The 20,892-nt window shown below is 57.8% G+C and overlaps 1 protein-coding gene across 1 annotated transcript; it reads left to right on the top strand.

Annotated features, from left to right (window-relative positions):
• The first annotated feature begins 5,042 nt into the window (after positions 1 to 5,042).
• Positions 5,043 to 20,891, top strand: SLC25A1 (solute carrier family 25 member 1). Its single transcript, XM_075041608.1, has 9 exons — positions 5,043 to 5,205; positions 16,588 to 16,695; positions 16,854 to 16,953; positions 17,192 to 17,330; positions 17,819 to 17,903; positions 18,067 to 18,171; positions 18,585 to 18,700; positions 19,025 to 19,098; positions 19,247 to 20,891. Exons 1-9 carry the CDS (start codon positions 5,115 to 5,117, stop codon positions 19,359 to 19,361), a joined length of 933 nt encoding a protein of 310 aa, XP_074897709.1. The 5' UTR covers positions 5,043 to 5,114; the 3' UTR covers positions 19,362 to 20,891.
• Position 20,892: the final 1 nt, after the last annotated feature.

Below are 20,892 nucleotides of genomic sequence, written 5' to 3' on the forward strand. Positions count from 1 at the left end.
TGAAAGGGGAGGAAGAATGTCTAACAAAGTTGCTGTTAGAAGCAGAATTCTGGTGGAGGCTGCTGCTGCTGTCTGCTCTGTTGGGCCAGATAAGCCAGCCCCCTAAACTTGGGAGGAATTAAGCTTAGGAGGCCTGCGTTGCTGGGGTAAATTCTGTTTCTTATTGGCTACATTATATTGTGGTATTTTACAAGACTTCTATTTCCCTTCCCCCCTTTTGGGGGCTCTATAATTAAATGGTAGCATAGCAGAAGAAAATGTTTCCAAGTCATTTTGCTCCCTAAGAAATAAGAATTATAGGCAGATGAAGCCTATTCAAGTTTGTACAAATTATGGGAATCATACAGGAAAGACAGTAGTAACTATAAGGTCCAAAACTTAATTTTGATTTAATAGCTTCTTTTTTTAGTAACTGCAGTGCTGAGAGCTGGCACTTACAACATGACATGGATCCCTTAATAAGGCTGTGTAAAACAAGGAACAACTTTTCTTCCCTAGCAAAACCAGCAACAGTTACTCAGAAGCATAAAAGATTCCTTCTGTTTTTTGAACTCTAAAACTGACAAACAAATCCTTTGTTGTCTGATGCCCACTTAGATGAGCGTGGATAACTTTGTACTTGGGCACGTATGATATACGCGGGCAAAGCTGACTGTTCAACTGCTGTGTAGTTAATGTTCATGCTTCAACGTGTGACATTTTAATTGGCAGGCTAGAACTTGGCCGCTGAGAAACTTAGTGTGATTAAACCAGCACGACAGTAGATGCAATTTGTACTGAAAAAAAATGAGGCTAGAAATCTTGCAAATCTTGGAACAAGTAGCACTGCATGTACCAGGATCCCATAACAAGCAGTTTAGACAGTGTGTGTACTACCTTGTGACAGGGCGTATTTCTCATCGGTAGAACTTCTTTCAGTCTTTCTGGGTCCTTCCTGTTCTGCTGTACATGGTTTGGCTTGTCACTTGGTCCTGAGCTGACTGTATTTCTTTTTTTGCTTTACAGAGTACCCCAGGACTGCTTCAATTTCATTTGTTCCCACAAAGTAAAGTTGGGGCATCTTGAATTTGTGATAAAATATTATGGAATGTAAGGCTGGAAAATGCTTAATGACACCAGAGTTCTTTGTGACACTGGTCTGTAATGAGGTTGTGGTTTGCCAAATGAATTAACACTTGCTACAGCAACCTGCAGGTGCACCAGTTCAGCTTAATGGATCTGGAGTCTTTATTCTGCTACATCTCTTACTTCAGCAAGCATTCAGCCTTCAAAGAGTTTATTGCAAGTATAGCTTTCTTGTTTTTCAACACTATGTGTTTTCTGTGGGCATCTTTCCAAAGGTAATGACAGATCCCGACTCATGTTTTACTAATAAAATGCTGCAAAATTGTTAGCATAGGTCTGTGTTTCAGTCCAGATCTTTCAGCCTAGAGCCTTTGAGATCTTTCAGGAAGCTAGCAAAATCCATCTGTTTTCTTCCAAGCTAAAATAGACTATGAAGTTGCCAGCTTTTAAGTGTTAAGATGGTATGAATTTGAAATACAGTCAGTGAAGGGCAAGTCTTGTCTTGCTTTTATGTGTCAGAATTTTAAAACTCTTGAGTCAAATTCTGAGTTTATTCAGTCATGCATTCTCCTGCATGGTTCAGTGACTCAGGGAGATTTTTTTTTCTTTTTTGTCTGCTGTGGTTTTAATCCAGACTTTAAAATATCTTCACCTAAAAATCTGTATTTCTCCTTTTCCCCCTAGTGGTTATGAAAGGAAGGAATTACGAAGTTATCTGGTATGTTCTTTTCCACAGTGATGAGATCTCCAATATTATGCAAAGCACAAATTCCTAAAGTGTTGGTTATCCAGCCGGGAAGCTAGGAGTGGATTCAAGTGGGAAGGGGTGGTTAGTAAATCTTTTAATTTCTTTCCCTTGGGAAGACACGTTCTTGTTTTCAGATAGAGTGTGGGGAAATGGTCTCATCTAGGGTAAACTGCTAACAGGACTTGTCAGCTGGAGTAGTTCTTTCAGTAATATATCATGCTGTGAGGGAAGCGTGACCGAGGTCTAGTAGCAGAATGATAACCTGTAAATACCGTACACAGTACATGGATTTCAGTCCTCTTCTGAGATGAGTCAGGCCCACTCAAATGTTAATATAACAGGGACTTCTGTTGGGGTCTTGAGAGGCTCAGTCTTGGTAATCTCAGGGAATAATCTTGAGTATCAACAGGAGCTCTTTTTGCACATGTGCTCAAGTGGGAATCATGCAAGTTGTTCTGGAATAGCATCATCTTCCTTATAGTCACAGTAGCTCCTGCTGCGCAAACTTGAAAGCCGGGGAAATGTTGACTCAAACCTGCAATATGATCACTTCTTAATGAAGCCCGTTATGCGCAGGATCTGTTACACATAAAGGAATCATTTGTTCTTGTCGGGGAACCCAAGAGGAAATGAGTTTTCCTATTTTACCGTAAGACCCCAAGTGATGTGGATTAATAACACGTGGAAAGGTTTGTAGTAGTTGATGAGTTGTAACAATTCAGATAATATAGCTCTTTAGTGAAATGAAGAGATTCTCTGTTTCAAGGGCATATAATGGGAAGTTTGTGTGCCCTATATTGACCACTTACGGTCTCTGAAACGATGGTGTGCTGCTGGGTGCATCAAGTTGTGCCAATTTAAACAAAAAAAAAAATCATTTTGGGGAGCAGCAAGGGAGGAGTAGGTTGGAACTGATCAAGTGTGGTCACTGTTTTTGTGCTTCCTAGGATCCGGAAAGCTCTGTCTGCAATCAATGTTTGTGTTTAAAAAAAAAAAATAATAACCATGGAAGTTGCTTTCTCTCTTTAATTCTGATTATTAGGGCCTGGAGGGGTGCCACAAGGTGTGCAGGCTGCAATAGCACCTGACTATGTATTTCACAATTTTCCTATCTTTCTATGGTAGCAGAAACAAGCACCAGCCACCAGCATGGGAAATGGGCTGAGACTGTCAGGGGCTTGTTTCCATGAAAATTCCTGAAGTGAGAGCAGTAGGGTAGAGGACTTAATATCCTGTCCATAATAGTAGCTGCTGTTTTATGCTTTGACCACCCATTTCCTAGGAGATGCTCTTGACCATGCGAGTCTGGTCAAGTCTTTACTTTCACATAAGTTGCTTATGGGATTTAAAATGCATCTTTTGCAGTCTCTGGTATTTCAGGGGTTGCTTATCTTCCTTAGATGCTCTTCTCTGTCAGGCTTTCTGCTGACAAGTGTTGTTAGGAGCTTCTTGGAGGTCAAGTTGAGATGGCTTGCAATCTGCATGCGATTAAATATGAATAATCCTTTCCCTGTTCAGCAAAGTAAGCACTGTTGTGAATCCTATTGAGGCTAATGAGAATTAAGCATGTGGCGTAGTATTTTCTTGGACAGGATGAGATTGTGCACAAGGCCTTTCTGACTTTATTTGGGAATCTATAAGAGCCAGTGTTTGTTGTGAGGTTAATCATGGCCTCGCAGCAGTACGTATACATGTCTGTAAGTATACATGAATGTTACGATAATTTTATGCAAAGGTAGTGAGGATTTGCAGAGATTAATCAGAAATCCAAATGCATTTCCATTTGTTTACTATCTTTGAAAGGATTTGTCTTATTTTTGCCATTCTAGTACTGCTAACCTGAGCGCTAAGTAGCTGCTCTGCATCTGTGAGTGGGACTGTGAGACTTCATTCCTTCTGTGTACCCTTCACGTGTTGGTTTTTTTCCTCTTACTTCCCTGTGCTGAAGGTGGGTGGCCTTAGACTTGACATGGGACCCCCTCAATGGACTTGCCTCTGTGACTGTCTTAAGTCTGTTCTGAAATCACATATAGTTCTGGCACCATCTGGGGAAGAGTTCTGCACTGCAAGTACACATCAGTTTGCTTTTAGTCCTGGCGGAATAAAGGTGCTTCAGTTTCCCAAATGGTTTTTCTGCAGCTGGTTTAGCCATGAACCCACAGCTGCATCACTGTGCTGTAGCTGCGGCATTCCCTTTCAGATGAGGCTGGCAGCCGGAATCCAGCAGCCCGATTGCTGAGTCTTGTTGAACAAAAATCATGTCACAAAGCGCACACATAGCAAGTCCCGACAGGAATGTGCTCTACACGTGGCTGGGGGAGATTTCTTACACAAAATGTTGCCTCTTTGGAATAGGGTGGCTGCTCCAGGTGTAAGGGAGAACACAGCTCCGGAGTCCAGCTCCAGCATTCCCTGCTTTCTGTGAAATCCTGGACAGAAATGAAAACAGCGTTGGTTTCTCTCCCCAGCATTCCTGTTAAATACAGCTTTCAGACATAAGTTAATGAAGGGCTGTCTTCCTCTGTCTGCAGATAAAGCAAAAGTAAGTAGTGGTGTGATTTGCACAGCCTAATTATTTAGGAGTAATAGATAGGAAATCCCCCCCCCAAAACCTCACCATTATCTGACCCAAACCCAAAGTATCTGTGCACTCATGGACCCTCTTTTAATTTGAGAATGTTTTGGTTTCTCATCTGCTTACAACGGTTAGGCGTTCAGATATGATTGCTACCCTCCCCATCAATGATTCAAGCAAAGCCCACGAGAGGAGCTAACCCACCCATTTGAGGCACACTCGGACCAGCGAAGACCGAACCCTACCCTCGCCGAACCATTGTGCACATCTTACCGACCGAGCTTTTGACAGCTAATCCTGGCCCAAGCGTGTGCCGGGGGTGGGGGCTGCTCCCTTGCCGTTGTTCGGAGGGACGAAGGCAGCGTTGGCCAAGCCCCTGTGCCCCACGCGTGGGTCTGGCAGAGGCTGGCATCTCCCCGCACGTTGCGTGGGTGTTTTCCGGGAGCAGCATGGTGACAAATCACCACGGCCGGGCACAACCCGGGTCACGCTGCCTCCTCTCGGCTGCCCTCTTCCTTCTTTATTTTTTTTTTTTTGGTCTTTTTTCTTTTTCTTCCCTCCCTCTCCCTCCCGGCGGAGGCCGAGCCCCGGGATCCCCGCCCCGCGGCGTGAGGATGTGACGCCGCCGGGGCCGCCCCTCCGCGGGCGCGGCCCTGAAATACGGAGCCGGTCGCCGCCGCCGCCGCCGCCGCCGGGCAGCGCAGGGAGCCGCGGCGCAGCGCGGCCATGCCCGCCCCCGCCGCGCCCCGCCGCCTGGCCGCCGCCGCCCCCGCCGGCAAAGCCAAGCTCACCCACCCCGGCAAGGCCATCCTGGCAGGTAAGCTCCCGCCGAGCTTCTCGTCCCGGGTGGGGTCGCCGCTGCCAGCGTGGGCATCCGTGTTTGGGCGGAGGTTTGCCGCCACCCGCCCCGGGGGAAGAAGGCAGGGAGGTTCCGCTGGGGATCGCCCGGCACCGCTCGGGGGTCGCCCCGCTTTGGGGGTGGGGGGTGTCCTCCCGCCGGGCGAGCCCAGCAGCCCCAAAGCCAGCCCCGCAAAACGTCCCGGCAGCCCCGGGGTAAGGGCGGCCCGCGGCGGAACCAGGATTTTTTCTCCCTTCGCTCCGGCAGATGCGCCGTCAGCTCTGCGGGCTGCCGCTGCTCCTGGCGGGGGTCGCGGCGAGGTCGTTCCCGCAACCTGTGGCCTTGCCGGGAAGGTGTCGGTCAGGCAGGGTGGGCGCGGGGCTTGCGGCCGTCGCGGCGTTGAGCGGGGCGGATTTTCACGTTAGCAGGAGGGTGTTGAACCGACGGAAGAGGCGGCAGCGGGGGATCTCCTCACGCTCCCCCTGAAGACGTTCAGGGAGAAAGCTGAAGCGGCAGCGCTCCGGTCGTTCCTGCTCCAGTCGCGTCTCGCACGCTGCTTTGATACGGCTCCTCTTACGCTTCTTGGTCCCTCCTTTGTGTCTCGGCATCAATCCCTGTGGATCAGGGCAGGTTTTCCCGTCCAGTTCTGACCAGTTCCGTGGGATCTAAAGAGGCTCCAAGTGCAGCAGTAACTGCAGAGTTAACGCGCTTCCTCCTGCTTGTGGCTGGTTTGAGCTTTGAGCTGAATGGAGTCCAAGGCAGTCGCAGGCTTGTTAAACTCCTTTGTAGCCCTTCATTAGCTCCCCTGTTTCTCTTGCCACTCGCAGGACAATTCCCAGAGTGGAGATCAGTGTCTTCCCTCCGAAATGAGCCATTGCGGTCTCGACGTGATTGGCATGTTTAGAGCTTCTGTGTTTTCCAGCCAATTCCCCCTCCTACGATTGTGCCTTTGTTCATCTGTCCAACTCCCAGTTCCCTTCCAAGGGCAGAGCTCCAGCCTCCTGTAGCGGGGACCCGGGAGAAGCAAGGCTTTGCCCTCCCCGGCTGGGCGCAGGGAGCCAAGCCCTTACCGTTCCGGCTCTGCCCGCCGGCACCGGCCCCCGCTTCGGCAGGCGGCCTCCCCTCGCGCGGCTCCGGAGACCTGCCGGAGACGGCAGCGCTGCGGGAAATGGATGCGAGCGCTGGAGCGTGCAAAGGGTGAGGAGGCCTCCCAGGGTCACGTCGCCTGGAGGGGTCCGCGCTGTCACCTGGGCCGAAGGGCCGGGGCATGAGGAGGAGGCAGCTGCGGCCAAACGAGAGGGTGTCCTCTCGTTCAGATGAGACCTCCGGTGAGGCCAGGCTCCTCCGGAGCTCTGTGCTCCTCAGGGGTCTCAAGACTGGTGCTGCCCCCCCTCCCCTCGAAGTGGGTTGTTAGTTCAGGCCTTTTCTTACACCCTTTGATTTAAAGGTCTTTTAAATGGGATTTAATCCAAGTTTAAGACAGGAAAGATGGGCTGTTTGCTCTCCATCCAGCCTTCCCAGTCTTTCCCAACTCACTGCCCATGTGTGGCATATCAGGTTGTCATTCCCCGGGCCAACGCATCAGGAGAATTTCATAGCCCCTGCGTAGGTTCGTTATCGGGGATCATCAGCTGTAGATAGCTTATCGACGTACTCTGAAAGAAGCTGCCGCAGACTTGCCCTGCTCTCCCCCGGCAGGAAAGTTGCCGTGGGTGTGCCTGGAAGCTGTTCTGGTGTAAAGGGAGGATGATGGTGCTTGTGGCCTTTGCCAGGTGTCAGGCTGGGCAGCGCAGCACAAAGCTGCATATGCCCCTGCTTGGAGGAGCCCTTCTGGGTCCACGTGAGGCTGCAGGGGTGGAAGAAGGACCCTATTGAGATGCTAGTCCTCTCCTCGCATGCACCAAATCAGAGTAATTGGTTAATGGGCAGAAATCCAGCCAAGCCTCTGTGGCATCTAATTGTATTAGAGAACCACATAGATGGGAGAAGGCTGCTGTTAACTCCCTGCCTCCTGCTCTGCTCGGCCCTTCAGCCCCTTCTGGACGTATGCAGTGCCATTTGTGGCTGTCTCTGCTGACTTTAAGGGATTTGCTGATTGCTCTCAGGGTTTCTCATCTGACATCTGTCTGCACAACGGGTGTGTGCTCCAAAACTCAATCTTCTGGAGAGCTGGAGGTGTTCAAGAGGGGCCATTCCTACTGTGCTGTGCTTCATCAGCCTTGTACTGGCGGAATTAAATAAGCAGCCATCATTCCACCCTGGGTGCATATCACCCAGCGTGTAATTGAGATTCGCTGCCGGGGAGGCACAGCTCTCTCGCACTGCCCAGACCTGAGCAGGCTGGGCCAGCTTTTTCCTTAAGAGACACAAGTGAAGCTCTGGCTGCCAAGAGCTCTTGTCCTTCAGTTGTTGCAACAGACAAACGCAAAGTTAAAAATTAATTTGCTAATGGGCTCTCGTTTGTCTAAGCAGTTGTTGTGTGCCAAGGCAGCACTTCACCTTGCTGTGACCATACAGCCGCAGCCGATGCTGCGGCCGTGTGTGGCCTGAGCGCACGAAGGCAGCTTGGCCATCCTGGCCGGCTGGGTGGGTGTTGCTGCCAGGACTTGGTCTTGGGGCTGTTCCATGCAGACTGGGCTTCCAGAGGGCAGAGCTGAGTGGCTGTGGGTCCCTGTCGTTGTTCAACCCCTACACCCCCTTTGCAAGGGGAAGAGCCCCCCAGACTCTGAACCGATGGTATGAAGTTGGTTTGCGGGACATGGCACTGGATCAGAAGGGACATGGCTGTAGGACACTAGGGTTTGGTATCACGTGGCTTAGCTTAAACTCGGTTAAAAGACTGGTAAACATGCAGGCTTTATGCTGAAACGGATATTATTTGTGTCTTTCTAACTCATCTGCTGGCTCAGTTACTTGTTGTAAAGCTGGCATAATTTTCTTGTGAACTCATGAGCTGGTTTGAGGGCCAGCGTGCGTCTCTTCTGCTGGGTAATAACCCGTTAGCAGGCAGACCCAGGAGTTCAGCTGTGTCTCCAGCTTCCCTAGCCAGCTTTCAGTTTCTGTGCACTTGTTTCCAAACAAACCCTTTAGCCAGCCGAACTCCTGTCCCTCCTGCCAGCCTCCTGCAGGGCTGGGTGCTGCCAGTCCCCTGCACCGCTCCCAGCACGGGGCCATGCTGTGGTGGGCAAGTGGGCAGCTCGAAATAGAGGCCACAAGTGCTGAGACAGGAGCGCTGGCTGCAGAGCTGGCAGAAGCGGCCACCCCCATGTTTCCCCAGATGGCTCCTTGCTGGGTTTTCGGGCACCGCAGTGCCCTTAGGTCAGGTCGAGCCAGCCTGCAGTGCACTATTTAGAGCCCAGCACAAATGGTCCTTGCCATTTTGCAGGCAGGCAAACCCCCGCACCCCTGTCCACCTCTTGAAAACTTTGCTCCTGGTTAGCAGCGGCCATCTGAGGAAAGACTTTGCCCGCCCTGCCCAGACTTAAGTAGAGTCTTACTCTGTTTTTAGCCAGCTTTGAAGCCTGGGGTCTGCTCCCTCCCACGGAGAAGCTCCCAGCTGCCTTGCTCTTTGCATGGTACCTCGGCTCGCCCGGGGGCTGGTGCACAGTTGCTATTCCTGCCTACACCTAATCCTGCCTGGTCAGAGAGGCAGGACGCCTGGATGCTGTCCTACATGGTGCTTGATTTGGAAAGAGCTCGCAATGGTCGTGGCTGCTGCTCTGGTGTTTGCTACAAATATTGAGTACGGCTGGGAAATAGCAGTGACGTGCACCAAGGTCCCAGGAGGAGCATGGGCAGAGGGGAAAGGGACTCTGCAGGGAGAAAGAGAAGGGCCTGCAGGGTAGGGCATGAAGCACACATTTAGCAAGGAGTGCAGGATCACATGAGAAACAAAGCAGTAATTAGAGCTTCAGTTTCCTCTTCTTTGTTAATATCTTGATACGATCTTTTTTAGGAAATGCTGCACCTTCTTTCTTAGGAAATGCTGTACCTACGGAAGAGAGGAGTCAGGGACTGGTGTGAAAGCTGAGACTTGCTTCTTGCAGAGTAGGACTCCTTTCCCAAAAGTCCTGAGTCCACGTGGGCTTCCAGGGCCATTGCCCTCCTGGGAGGGAGGTTGTGCTGCTGGGAATGGCTGTGGTCTGGCATGCTCCCTGGCTTTTAGATGGATGCCTGGTGCTCACAGCAGGGTAGGGGATATTCCCCCTCGATGCTGAGCTGGGAGAGCCAGGTGGTGGGCTGAACACGGCCATGGGGGAGGATTGGTGAGCATGGAGGGAACCAGCCTTGCCAGGTCTGGTGGCCCTTGGTGCATCACGCCTGGCTGTGGTTTCCCCTGGGGTTGCCTCCTCTGGCTGTCATCTGTTTGGGGAGTGGGGCAAAAGGAGCACGCTGGCCTTGAGTGCATCCTTGCCTGTCTGTGAGCCCTCGTGGACTGGAGCTGCTGTGGAAACATAGAGCAGCCCCAAGGCTTCTTTTGGGGGGAGGCTGTCAGCCCCAGGACTGGGAAACCACATCGAGGTGCCCAGCTTCTTCAGTCTGAATGAGTTCTGTGTGAGCTGGGGTTAACCCTGGGCTTTGAAATGTGGGTTTCTGAGATTTTCACATGCCTGATGCTGTGCTTGACATTCTGCAGGCAACCATTTTCTCTGAGTTGACGTAAATGATCGGAAGGAGCCATCCGTCTTCCCAGAGGCGATGAGCACCGTGAGCTGACAGCTCAGGGATGTTGCAGTGTCTCTCATCTCTTGATGGCCTTGTGCGGTGCATGCCAATGCAGCCTCCCTGCTCCTGCACGGGCAGTGGTGACCCTGTGCTTGTGCCCTGAGGTCTCCGGTCACCTCCTGACAGCAGGGGTCGATTTTTTTGCCATCTCTTCTCCCTCCCTGTGCTCCAGTGCCTGGTACAGCAGTCGTTCTGCTGTGCTGGTGGCGGGGGGACCAGAGCCTGTCCCCAGGGAAGCCTCAGTCCCAGCATTGGCTCCTTCATCTAGCTACGGGGCTATGCTAGGGGAGGCGTCCAGCAGCCCTGGGCTCCGTTGTTGGCTCCCTGTTGCCTGTCTTCAGAAAGAGTTTTGGACACTTAAAAAGTAGGTGTCTGAAGCGGCGTGGTGGGTTGGCCAGAAGCCAGCTCATGGCGGTGGAGCCGAGGCTTCGGGGTGCACAGGGCAGCGGGGCGAAGGTGAATTGAGCTGGGATGGGGGACTTGGCAGTCCCCAAAGGTGGGGTCAGCACCGAAGGCAGACGATGCTGTGACTGCAAGCAGAGGAAAATGGCTTCTGCCATCCTACTCACAGCCAAGAAGTTTAAAATATAATAATGATTTATTGCAGTATTGGCCCATTGAGAAGTAAATGCAAAGAGGTGATGAATGAGCAGGTTGTGAAAGGATGGCCTGTTGAAACAGGTTGGTTCCAGTAAGATTAGGGACAAATTACTCCATCCCATCCACAGCATTATCTGCAGCGCTGTTTGCACGGAGCTGTTTACCCACCCGATGGCACAGGGTACAGAGAGGTGCGTTTCATATTTATCGTTCTGTGTATTGCTGGTGGGGGGATCAGACTTTTGCCAGCCTGGCCGTAGGGCGCTCCCCTGACGAAAGCGGCCACGTGTGTATTTACCAACGGACATGCTGAACCCCCGTGTCCCCCGTTGGCCTTGCCCCTATCAGATAGGAGATCGTCCAAGGATCCCTAGCTCTAGTGCAGGGGGATGGACACCCTCTGAGAAGGGCTGGCCTGTCACAGGTCACGTTTTTTCCCTTCTAACCAAAACGCAGGTAATCTTCTGGCAGCCTGGCTTGGTGGAAGCAGCCCTCCCCGATCTCAGCACCGTAGAAGACCTTTCCCCATCGAGCAGCCCCAAGGATGGGGCTGCAGATGGGTGATGGAGGGCTGTGCGTGGCAGGAGAAGGTGCCCAGGCGAGGACCTGCCAAAAGCCAGCTCTCTGACAAGGTGCCTGCCTGCTCCTGAGCCAGGCTCTGCCCCTGAGCCCATTTCACAAGATGGCCCGTGGTGGGACGGTGTGGGGGGGGTGGAGCCCGTTAAACCCGTTTCACCGCTGCAGGCATGGTAGGATTTCTCCACGGCTGCCTTTAGCTGGGTTATGTTAATGGGATGGCTCAAGAGCAGCACGGATGGCTGCCGAGAGGGGGTCAATCCTTCAGCGGCAGAGAGGTCTGTGCTGCTGATGGGGCAGCACCTGGGCTGCAGAGAACTGTCATGAGCTGGCAGTAGGTGTTTCTGCCTCCCTGATCTGTAGCACCCTGCTGGTCTTCGATTCTTCTAAATGTTTTCTTTTTTTATTTCCCCAGCTCTGAAAGCTGTCTCAGCTAACGGGGAAGGGCACCAAGTCCCCTTGCGAGGGTAGGAACCGTAAGCACAGCATCCAGGAGGCAGGCAGGATTGCCTGCTGTGCCCGCAGCGTTGTGGTCCGGGTAATGAGTCTCGGCTGCTCAGCTCACCCCTTACATCTGCATCTTCTGCAAGTGGGTCCCGTGCCCTCCGAACAGGAGGGAACATGGGCTCAGCTTTTGCTGGTGCTCTGGAGGGGAGCTGGAAGCCTGTTTGTGCCTTTCCACTGCCCTGAGCCTCGCAGCGGGCAGAAGGGGGCAAGCTTCATGCATGAGTCCTGTGAGAGCTCTGCTGCTTTGCTTCCAGGCCCTTAGGAATCATTTCCTCTGGCCTGAAAGGATCCTGCCAAATCTGAAGTTAAAAGGAGCTTTTTGTATGGAAATTGGGTGCTTGTGTGTCTGCGTGTGAAATTACCCTTAAAATGGAGAGGCTGAAGTTGCTCTCCAGGTGCTCACTTCTCATCAGAGCTGCACAGAGACCTGCTGCTCCGTCCGCAGGAGCAGGATGCTTTTGCAGGCGCAGTCACTCGCAGGAGGGGCAGAGGGCCAGTGCCACCTCCTGCCCCTCTGTGGCTCCCAAACAGGGCAGTGGGTGCTGGCTGGTGCATTTGCCTCCGGGTGGAGGTTTGCAGGGGGTGGCAGTGCCCGCCCCAGCTGCGCAGCCTTGGTTTGTGTCAGTCCCCGGGACTCTGCTCGTCTTCTCCATTGCGGCTGCATCCTCTGGCCCTTGGCACCCACCCTGTCCTGGGTGCTAGAGCTGGGGTCCCCGGGACAGGCTGGTCAAGGGGTGGGTGGTGGCATCCCCAGAAGCTGCTCACTAATGGGGTTTGAGGTCATTAGCTGAACCTGCGTGCACCAATGCCATCACGCGCTGCTTCACGTCACAGGGGGCAGCACCCTCCTGCTGTCCCCAAAAACCCTCTTCTTCTTGCCAACTCTCCCCAGCCATGTCCAAGGGCTGTGGCCACGTCCCCGAATAACTCTGCTGGCCCCTCCACAAAGGAGAACTGAACTTTTTCTGGGAAAACCATGCCAAGTGGCTGACAAACAGATATTTTTTCTCTTTTCTCCCTTCCCTGCTGGGCCTGTGGGATCGGGATTGCTGGCAGCTGGGGTGCTTGCAGGCTTGCTGCTGGTGGGGAGCCATTCCTGCAGGATCCCCCCAGCTGGAGGCACCTTCCCCGGATCCGGACAGAGCGACCTTCCCTGAAGGACGTCCTCTCTCCTCTGGCTCCACTGCATCTAGCTAATAACTGAGAGCCTCGGCTCAGCATCTGGGCTGCCCCGCTTGCTCTTTCACCTCCTGAGCGCTCGCTGCTGGCTGTTCCTGCTGACTCTGCGGTGTTGCAAGAGCTGAAGCTGCCGGTTAAAGTCCGGGTAAACAGGTTGCAAAGCCCTGGGCAGCCCTGGCGAGGGAGGGGGGTTGGAAGAAGCTGCTGCTCGTGGGCAATGGAGTGATTTATTTGCACAGAATAAGGCTTCCGCTGGAATAAAACGGCACGGGGAGAGGACGCTCGACAGCAGAGTGGGACCTCTAATGGATCTCACTTCCAGAGAGGGAAGGGGCTGCAGGGCGGGTGGTTTGTGCCACCCCATCTCTCTGCAGGCAGAGGAAAACAGGATAAAATTGCCCCAAGTCACAGACCGTGTCTGGAGTCCCTGCTCCGTGCACCTTCCCGTGGGATTTGTGGCCAGAGCAACACCGGGGGGCAGGGAGGGGACCTGGCAGCGCGGGCAGCAGACATCCCTGAGCAGGGCCAGGGAGAAGATTCTCCTCTGGGTGCGTTTCCCTGAACAGACCTGTTCGCCTGCCCTGTAATACACCCGTGTGCAGCTGCCTGAGGGGTGTCGGAGCGTGTCCTGGCTGTGCAGCGGCAGGGCAGCCTTTGGGCAGGGTCTCCGGCGAGTGGTGATGGAGGCAGTCAGGGTGCCAGCGTCCAGCCGTGCCCCTGCCAGGGTGACGTGTATGTGCCACAGCGTGCCAGGGAGGCAGCCGCTTTCGGTGGCTCTGGGATGGGGACGCCTTTTGCATCCAGCTCCCCAGTTTGCTGTGGGGAGCCAGTGCAGACGCCCCATTCCTCCTTCCTTGGCTCGGGCGGCCTCAGTGACCCAGTGGCTGCCCACGCTGTCCCTTTGCCGGGACGCTTCACAGGCTGCTGTGGATGTGGCTTTGCCCATGGGATGCCGGGCAGAGCCCCTCAGCCTCCCCTGCGTGGACAAATGCCCTTAATCCTGGTGGCTGCTGAGGTTGCAGGAGGTGCAGCATCCCACCCTGTGCCATTTCGCATGGCTGCCGTGAGCTGGGATGCTGGTTGCCCCTGGACTGGTGCTTGTCCCGGGTGTTTCCCTGCTGACTGGCTCCCAAAGGTGCTGGGGCAGCAGCTGGTGCTGGAGGACAGAGAGGGAGCAAATATTTACGGCTCTTAAAATGTCCAGCACTTCAGGTCTGCAGTGTAGGAGGGAGGGAAGTGGCCTTGGCAGCACTTGGGGCGTTCGTGTGACTGCGGTGGCAGCGAGGCTGGTGGCACGGTGGTGTGTAGCAGCATGGAGAGGTGCCAGCCGGTGCCCAACTTTTCAGGGACCATTGCACCCGGCTGGAGGACGCTGCTCCTCATTGCGCTGCTCACCGGAGACCTGCCAGCTGCTCCCACAGGAGCCGTTTGGCTTTGCAGGAGAAGTTACAGCGCTCGGCAAGCCCCCGTGCCGCGGGACCGGCAGCGTCCACCATCTCTGACGGCCGCGCCAAGGACGGGAGAGGGTTGAGGGGGCAGCGGGAGAGCTCTGGGGACCTGGGGACGGTGGCTGTCCTCCCGTGGCGCCCCGGGGGAGAGCTGCCAACTGGCCGCAGTGGTGCGAACCGGCCTCGCTGCGGCTGCCGCAGCTTCCTCCCACGCCGCCAAAGCCCAGGGTGCCGCGGAGGCGTAAAGGCCGGCGGCGTCGCCCATCGCCGCCTCCCGGGAGGGGCCTGCTTGGTCCTGGGCTGAGCAGCTCCGGCTTCTCCTGGGAACTCAGGGAAACAAGGGGCCTTTGTCCGCTGCGGTGGAGCAGGGCTGGCCTCGCGCCCTGTACCCGGCACCCCACGGGGCCGGGATGCTGCCAGGCTGGGCTGGCAGGTCCTGCCCTGGGTATGGGGGACCGGCGCTCGGTGTCACGGTGTCCCCATCCCTGCCATGCCTCTGGGAGGAGGGGGATAACTCTTTGGGCACGGGGCTGGGCTTTCCCGTCGTCCCGGCTGTGCTGAGTGCTGGTATGGCTTCTTGGCTACCTTGGGGAGGACGAGTGCAGCCCGCTGCTTCTTTTGTCTAGGGGAAAAAAAAATCAAAACCAGGATAAGGCTGTTTTAAGGTGGGTGCTGCCCGGCTGCTGGAGGGAGTGCAGCAAGGCTGCTTTCCTTTCCCTCTAGAAGGACGCAGCTGGGGGAAGGCAGCGGTGCCCCAGGGGATGCCAGCCTGCCCGCCGGGACCTCCCCACGCTGGGTGAGCAGTTTCACCAGTGGCACTCTGCGGGAGGGAGCTGGAGGCAGCACCAGAGAGATGAAGGGTCTCTCTTGTAAATTTGGAGGCTATACGGAAGAAATAAGACTATAGGAGAAACTCCCCTGGTCCGAGGAGCCGGGCTGCCTGCTGTCGTCACCCGGAGCCGCCGTGGCCCAGCTCCCCGTCCCGTGGGCCGGGGCGTCCCCTATCAGCGTCCCCTGGCAGGGTACTTCGGAGGGTGCTGATAAGCAGAGCTGTGCTCTGCCGTGCGGCGCTTGGCCGCAGAGCGGGATAACCCACGGCTGCACCCAGCCCCTGCGCCAGCCCTTCCCCTGATGGCGGCGTGTTCCCCCTGGGCCGTGACGAGGCTGCGGTGGCTGTGGCAAGAGCCGCAGTGCTGCTGAGTCACACGGAGGACGTGGCGGGGCTGGAGTGGCAGGCGGAGGCGGTATGGGAGACCGGGAGCTGGCAGCCGACTTGTCCCCGCGCCGTGCCGTGTCCCACCGGCTGGGATCCAATTCGCCCTCCCTGGCAAGGAGCTGGGAGACCCTCACGGGCTGCTCTCGTGGGTGCTGAGCCCCAGTGGCAGCATCGCATGGCTCCCCACCGTTGCACGGTGCACGGCTTTGCCCCAGAGTCGGCTCTTGCCCTGGCCTGGGCTGCAGCAGGGTTTGCCCCTGCAAGGCGTGGGGGAACCTGGCTTGGCCCCACGTTTCCTCCTTGCACCGGCACAAAGAGCTCCCGCTGCTCGGCAGGACCCGGCTGCGCTTTGGTGCGGGGAAACGAGCTGCGCGGTTGTTAGCCGGCCGGCCGGGGGTGAGCCCAGCTCTTGGGGACCTCCAGCCCAGCCGGGGTCGGCTCCGCTGCCCCGAGGCAGCTCGTGGCAGGGCCGGCTGCAGGGGCTTCAAGCGAGCCAAAGGGAGCCCAAAAACCAAGAGCTGGCGTCACTCGCTGCCGGGGTGCCGGCGCGTCCCCGGGTCACGGCAGGAAAGGCTTCAGCCGGTGTAATCAGCGCCCAGCAGCCGCCGCCGCGTGAGCACGGGTCGGCCAGACGGGCTTGATGATAATTGCGCTTCTGCTCTGGCACAGCTGGGTCTGCAAATGGGCTCCCGCTGGCGCTGGGCGAGTGGTGCTGGGCTCGTGCAGCGCTGCTGGGCTCTGTCGGGTTTATAAATAAATGCAGGGTGTGGGGCTCCGGAGGGGGAGAGGTGCCTTTGAGGGGGAAACAACGCTGAAACGGTAGCCGTGGGTGCGGTGTTTTGCCCGGTTTTCTGACCCCTTTGGCCGATGGCCTCGCCGACTCTTGCCGTGGCCAGGCGGTGATGCCTGTGCCGGGTGCCAGGTTGGCGCAGGGCCCCGCTGCCATGTGAAGTCCCCAGGGGTTTGGCGAGGACGGGGACACCGCGTCCCAGCCCAGACCTGGTTGCCAGAGGTCCCGGGCTCAGCCGTCGTGGAGCCGGCAGCAGCCACGCGGCGCTGGACGGGCACAGAGCTGCTCCCGGCCCCAGCGTTCCCTCCTCTCCCTCCCAGGTGGCCTGGCCGGTGGGATCGAGATCTGCATCACATTCCCCACCGAGTACGTGAAGACGCAGCTGCAGCTAGACGAGAAGGCAAACCCTCCCCGCTACAAGGGCATCGGTGAGCGGGCGCCCGGTGCCCTGCCCCAACCCGCCGGCCGGATTCGGAGGCTCCGATGGAGCCTGGTTGGAGCTGGGGGGATGAGCGGGGTTTGGCGGGGTGGCACGGTGGTCCTCGGCGTGGCGGATGACGGCGGTGGCCTCTCTGTTCTGCCGTAGGGGACTGCGTGAAGCAGACTGTCCGTGACCATGGCGTCCGGGGGCTGTACCGGGGGCTCAGCTCGCTGGTGTACGGCTCCATCCCCAAGGCTGCCGTCAGGTGGGTGTCCCCCGTGGCGTGGGGTGAGTTGGAGGGGGGACCCCGGGCAGCAACAAAACGAGGGGGTGGGTTTGCCCTTGGTGTCCCCAGCGGCGCTTTGCCGAAGCCGGGCGCTTTCCCGGACGGGGACGGTCCTCTCGCAGGGTGCGTGGCTGCTCCTGGAGACAGACCCAGAGCAGGGGGGTGCAGCCCCCCCCCGTCCGGGCACCCGGGGGATGGCACGGTGGCTCCTTCGCAGGTTCGGGATGTTCGAGTTCCTCAGCAACCAGATGAGAGACGAGAAGGGGCGGCTGGACAGCACGCGGGGCCTCGTCTGCGGGCTGGGCGCCGGCGTGGCTGAGGCCGTGGTGGTGGTCTGCCCCATGGAGACCATAAAGGTGGGTGGGAGGCAGCCACCAGCGTCCCCCCGCCCCGGCACCCCTCCCCAGGCCGGGTCGGGAGGGGGCGAGAGCCAGGGATGCCCGGCTTTTGGAGCCCTGAGGGCTGCGTGGGTTTGCTTGGGCTGGTTTTGTAGGGGAGGAGCTGATGCTGGAAAGCCCCGTGGAGAGGTCAGGTCCAGCAGTTGTGGCCCTTTCCCCGCTCCAGGGAGGAGCCCCCCCACCCACGAGCCATCCCGTTGCCTATTTTAGTACCGTAAAACCCACGTGGTTGCGCAGAGGCAGTTTCCCAGGTTTTCCTCTGCGAAATGCACGGCTCGCCATGGGCAGAGGCTTCCTCTGTGGTCTCACCTGGCGTTGCCTGGCCACGTGGGTCAGCTCCGATCTCGGGACCGTCCCTGGAGCAAGGCGAGAGGTGGCCGGCAGCCCTCTGGGGCCATGGCATCTCTCCTTGCCTCAGCCAGGACGAGCACATCGTCTCCCCACAGGTGAAGTTTATCCATGACCAGTGCTCCCCCAAGCCCAAATACCGTGGCTTCTTCCACGGCGTCCGGGAGATCGTTCGGGAACAAGGTGAGTCCCGGGGAAGTGCCACCCTGATCCCCTGGGTAGTCCCACGCTGCGGGGACGGGGCGGGAGATGGGGGACAGGTACCGGCTGGGACCGGCAGCCTGGGGAGGTTTTTCTCTGCCTGGGTGAGGCTGGCGCTCCCCTCCAACGCCCTCTCTTGCTGCAGGACTGAAAGGGACCTACCAGGGCTTAACCGCAACTGTCCTGAAGCAAGGATCAAACCAGGCCATCCGCTTCTTCGTCATGACCTCCCTCAAGAACTGGTACAAAGGTACGGTGCCCCCGTCCCCCCAGGCCACCCTGGCTACGTCGCTGGCTCCCCCAGCCCATCCCTGGGAGCTGGGCTTGGCCTTTCCATCAGCACACCCTCCACTTCTCGTGGCTCGGCCTCTTGTGATGGAGAAGGATGAAAGCCAGGGCACGTGGGCCCCAGCGCATGGGGCTGAAGGGTCCTGGTGCTGGAGCATCACCTTGACCCCCACCCTGAGCCCCTCAGCGCTGCGTGGGCTCTGCGGGGCTGGCGCTGCCGGACAGTCGCCTCCAAACGCCCTGGTCCCCGGCTCAGCACGGCACGAGCCCTGACCACGAGCAGCCAGACCTGGGACCTTCCTTGCGGGGTCCCTCGGGGATGCCGTGCTTCATCCCCACACCACCACTCTGCCCTCAACCTCTCCTCCTTCCCAGGGGACGATCCCAACAAGGTCATCAACCCCTTCGTCACGGGAGTGTTTGGAGCCCTCGCCGGAGCCGCGAGCGTCTTCGGCAACACCCCCTTGGACGTGGTGAAGACGAGGATGCAGGTACGGCAGCGGGACGTGGCGTGGGACCGCTCTGCCTGCGGCAGGCTGGGCTCACCCGCTCTCTGGGAGCCGTTTCGTGCAGCCCCCCGACGTTGGCGAGGTTTGGGAGATGCCTGGGGACGCTGACCCCTCGCAGCCGGGCCGGGGGGGTGCTGGGGAGCGTTTGCACGGAGGTGGGGATGCCCATTGCTGGGTTTGGTGGCCCGCAGCAGCGAAGGGGGATCGGTTCCTCCTGGTGCACCCCCAGCTCTCTGCCTCCCCCGTGAAATCCCCCCGGATGCCCCCCCGGCTCCGGCCTCTGACCCTGCTTTTCCCATCCCGCAGGGGCTGGAAGCGCACAAGTACAAGAGCACCTGGGACTGCGCCTACCAGATCATGAAATACGAAGGGCCCCTGGCGTAAGCCCTGCGGCGGGGGCGGGCGAGGGGCGGCAGCGGGGTCAGCCCCGGCGGGGGGGACGCGGGGGGTGGCCCGGGGTGGGGAGAACGGGTGGGGAGGGGGCTGCGAGGGCAGCCAGCCCCACAGACCCCCCTCTATCCCCGGCAGGTTTTACAAGGGCACAGTGCCTCGCCTGGGCCGCGTCTGCCTTGACGTGGCCATCGTCTTCGTCATCTACGACGAGGTGGTCAAGTTCCTCAACAAGGTGTGGAAAACGGACTGAGGGGGGCCGGGCCGGGGCGGCCCCCGCCACCCTCGCCCCCCGCCACCCTCGCCCCGCGGGGCTGCAGCTGGAGAGCCTCGACCAAGCCCGCAGCTGCCTGCCGGCGCTGCCCGGGGCCGATCCTGCCCCACGCGCGCACCCTCCCCCCAAACCCGGCCACCTTTATGTTTAGGAACAGGCTCTGGAGCAGGTTAAATTATTAGTCGTGTGCTAAAAGGAGCGGGGAGAGAGCAGCATCCCAGCATCCAGACCCCCAGCGCTCCGGTTACGCCCCCCCAATCCCCTGGTGACACGTTCCCCCTGGTCCCGCATCGCCTGCGAGGGCTGGTTATCCAGGGCGAGGTGTCCTCTGGGACAGCGGACCTGTGCCCCTAGGGCCCCCGGCAGCCAGGAGCTGCCGGCTGCCTGGGGGGGCAGCTCTTTTGGGGGTGCCGAGAGCCTCTCGGAGCCATGTGGGTGCGATGGCCGAGCTGTGCACCAGGCATCGCAGCTGGCAGAGGCTCTTGGGGCTGACGCTGCGGGCTGGGAGCGATGCACCGAGTCTCACAGCGGCTCCGGGGGGGGGTCCACCAGCCCTGCACCCCCTGGGAGGGCAGTGACCCACTGGCACAGCCCCAGGCTCTCTCCTCTCTCCTCCCTGCCAGCACCGAGACCCCTTCGGGTGCAGCATCCCAGCCCCCAGGTCCCACTCAGCCCTGGGTTGCTGCCCCAAATTGCACATACAGCCAGGCCTTTGATTCTCCTCGCCGCAGGGCCGGGATTGGGGCGAGCCGGGTGCCCCCATCACTTGCCGTTTACAGTCGAGACGCGTGTGCGAGCCGGGGTGAGGAGGCGCAGCCCCGTGCTGCAGATTTGGCCCCTCAGCCGGGGTGCAAACCCCTTCTTCTGCCACATTCCCCCCCCATCTGCCCTCCCGCCACCTCTCCATGGCCCCATAGGTAATCCAGTAGCTTTCAGAGCTTCACGCTGACCCACTAACACCCGTGGCCGTGGGGCCGGAGCCCTGCCCTGCCTTGTGCCGGGCTTGGCCCTGCCAGATTTGTGCCAAACTTCTCCCAAAGGAGCCGAGGGGGGCGCGGGAGCCAGGGCTCGACCCGTCCCTCCTTCCTCCTGTCCCCAGTGATGAACGCAGCCTTAACACAGGAGGGCGAAGGAGGAGAAGGAAAGCCTGGGCACGGTTTACCTGCGGCTTTCTGCTCTGAAGCCAGTGAGGATTGGGTTGGCTTTTTTTTTTTTTTTTTTTTTTTATTATTCTGTTTTACATTTGCAATTTGAATAAAATCAGTCTGGCTTTAGCAGCTGCGTTGGCGTCCGGGCTGTGCTGAGCGGGCAGCGAGCGGCTCCAGCGGATCGGGCGGGTTGGGGAACGGGGTTGCCCATCACGTCGAGCTGGCGCTCCCAGGGGAACATCGGCTTCAACCCAGCAGTGCCCGTTCACAGATGCTCCCGGGCGGCTCTGGGGTTGCACCGTCCCATGCACGGCGTTTTATTAAGCATCCTGGTCAATTTTATGAAGTCCTCACCCCAGCCA

This window comes from Buteo buteo, chromosome 11 (genome assembly GCF_964188355.1).
Source record: "Buteo buteo chromosome 11, bButBut1.hap1.1, whole genome shotgun sequence".
Taxonomy (NCBI): Eukaryota; Metazoa; Chordata; class Aves; order Accipitriformes; family Accipitridae; genus Buteo; species Buteo buteo.

What these genes read in the sequence shown, in the direction of transcription:
- SLC25A1 (XM_075041608.1), top strand. Translation starts at nt 5,115, where the DNA reads ATGCCCGCCCCCGCCGCGCCCCGCCGCCTGGCCGCCGCCGCCCCCGCC. An exon ending in CGGCAAGGCCATCCTGGCAG is followed by an intron (nt 5,206 to 16,587) that starts GTAAGCTCCCGC and finishes TCTCCCTCCCAG; the next exon opens with GTGGCCTGGCCGGTGGGATC. An exon ending in TGGTGAAGACGAGGATGCAG is followed by an intron (nt 18,701 to 19,024) that starts GTACGGCAGCGG and finishes CCCATCCCGCAG; the next exon opens with GGGCTGGAAGCGCACAAGTA.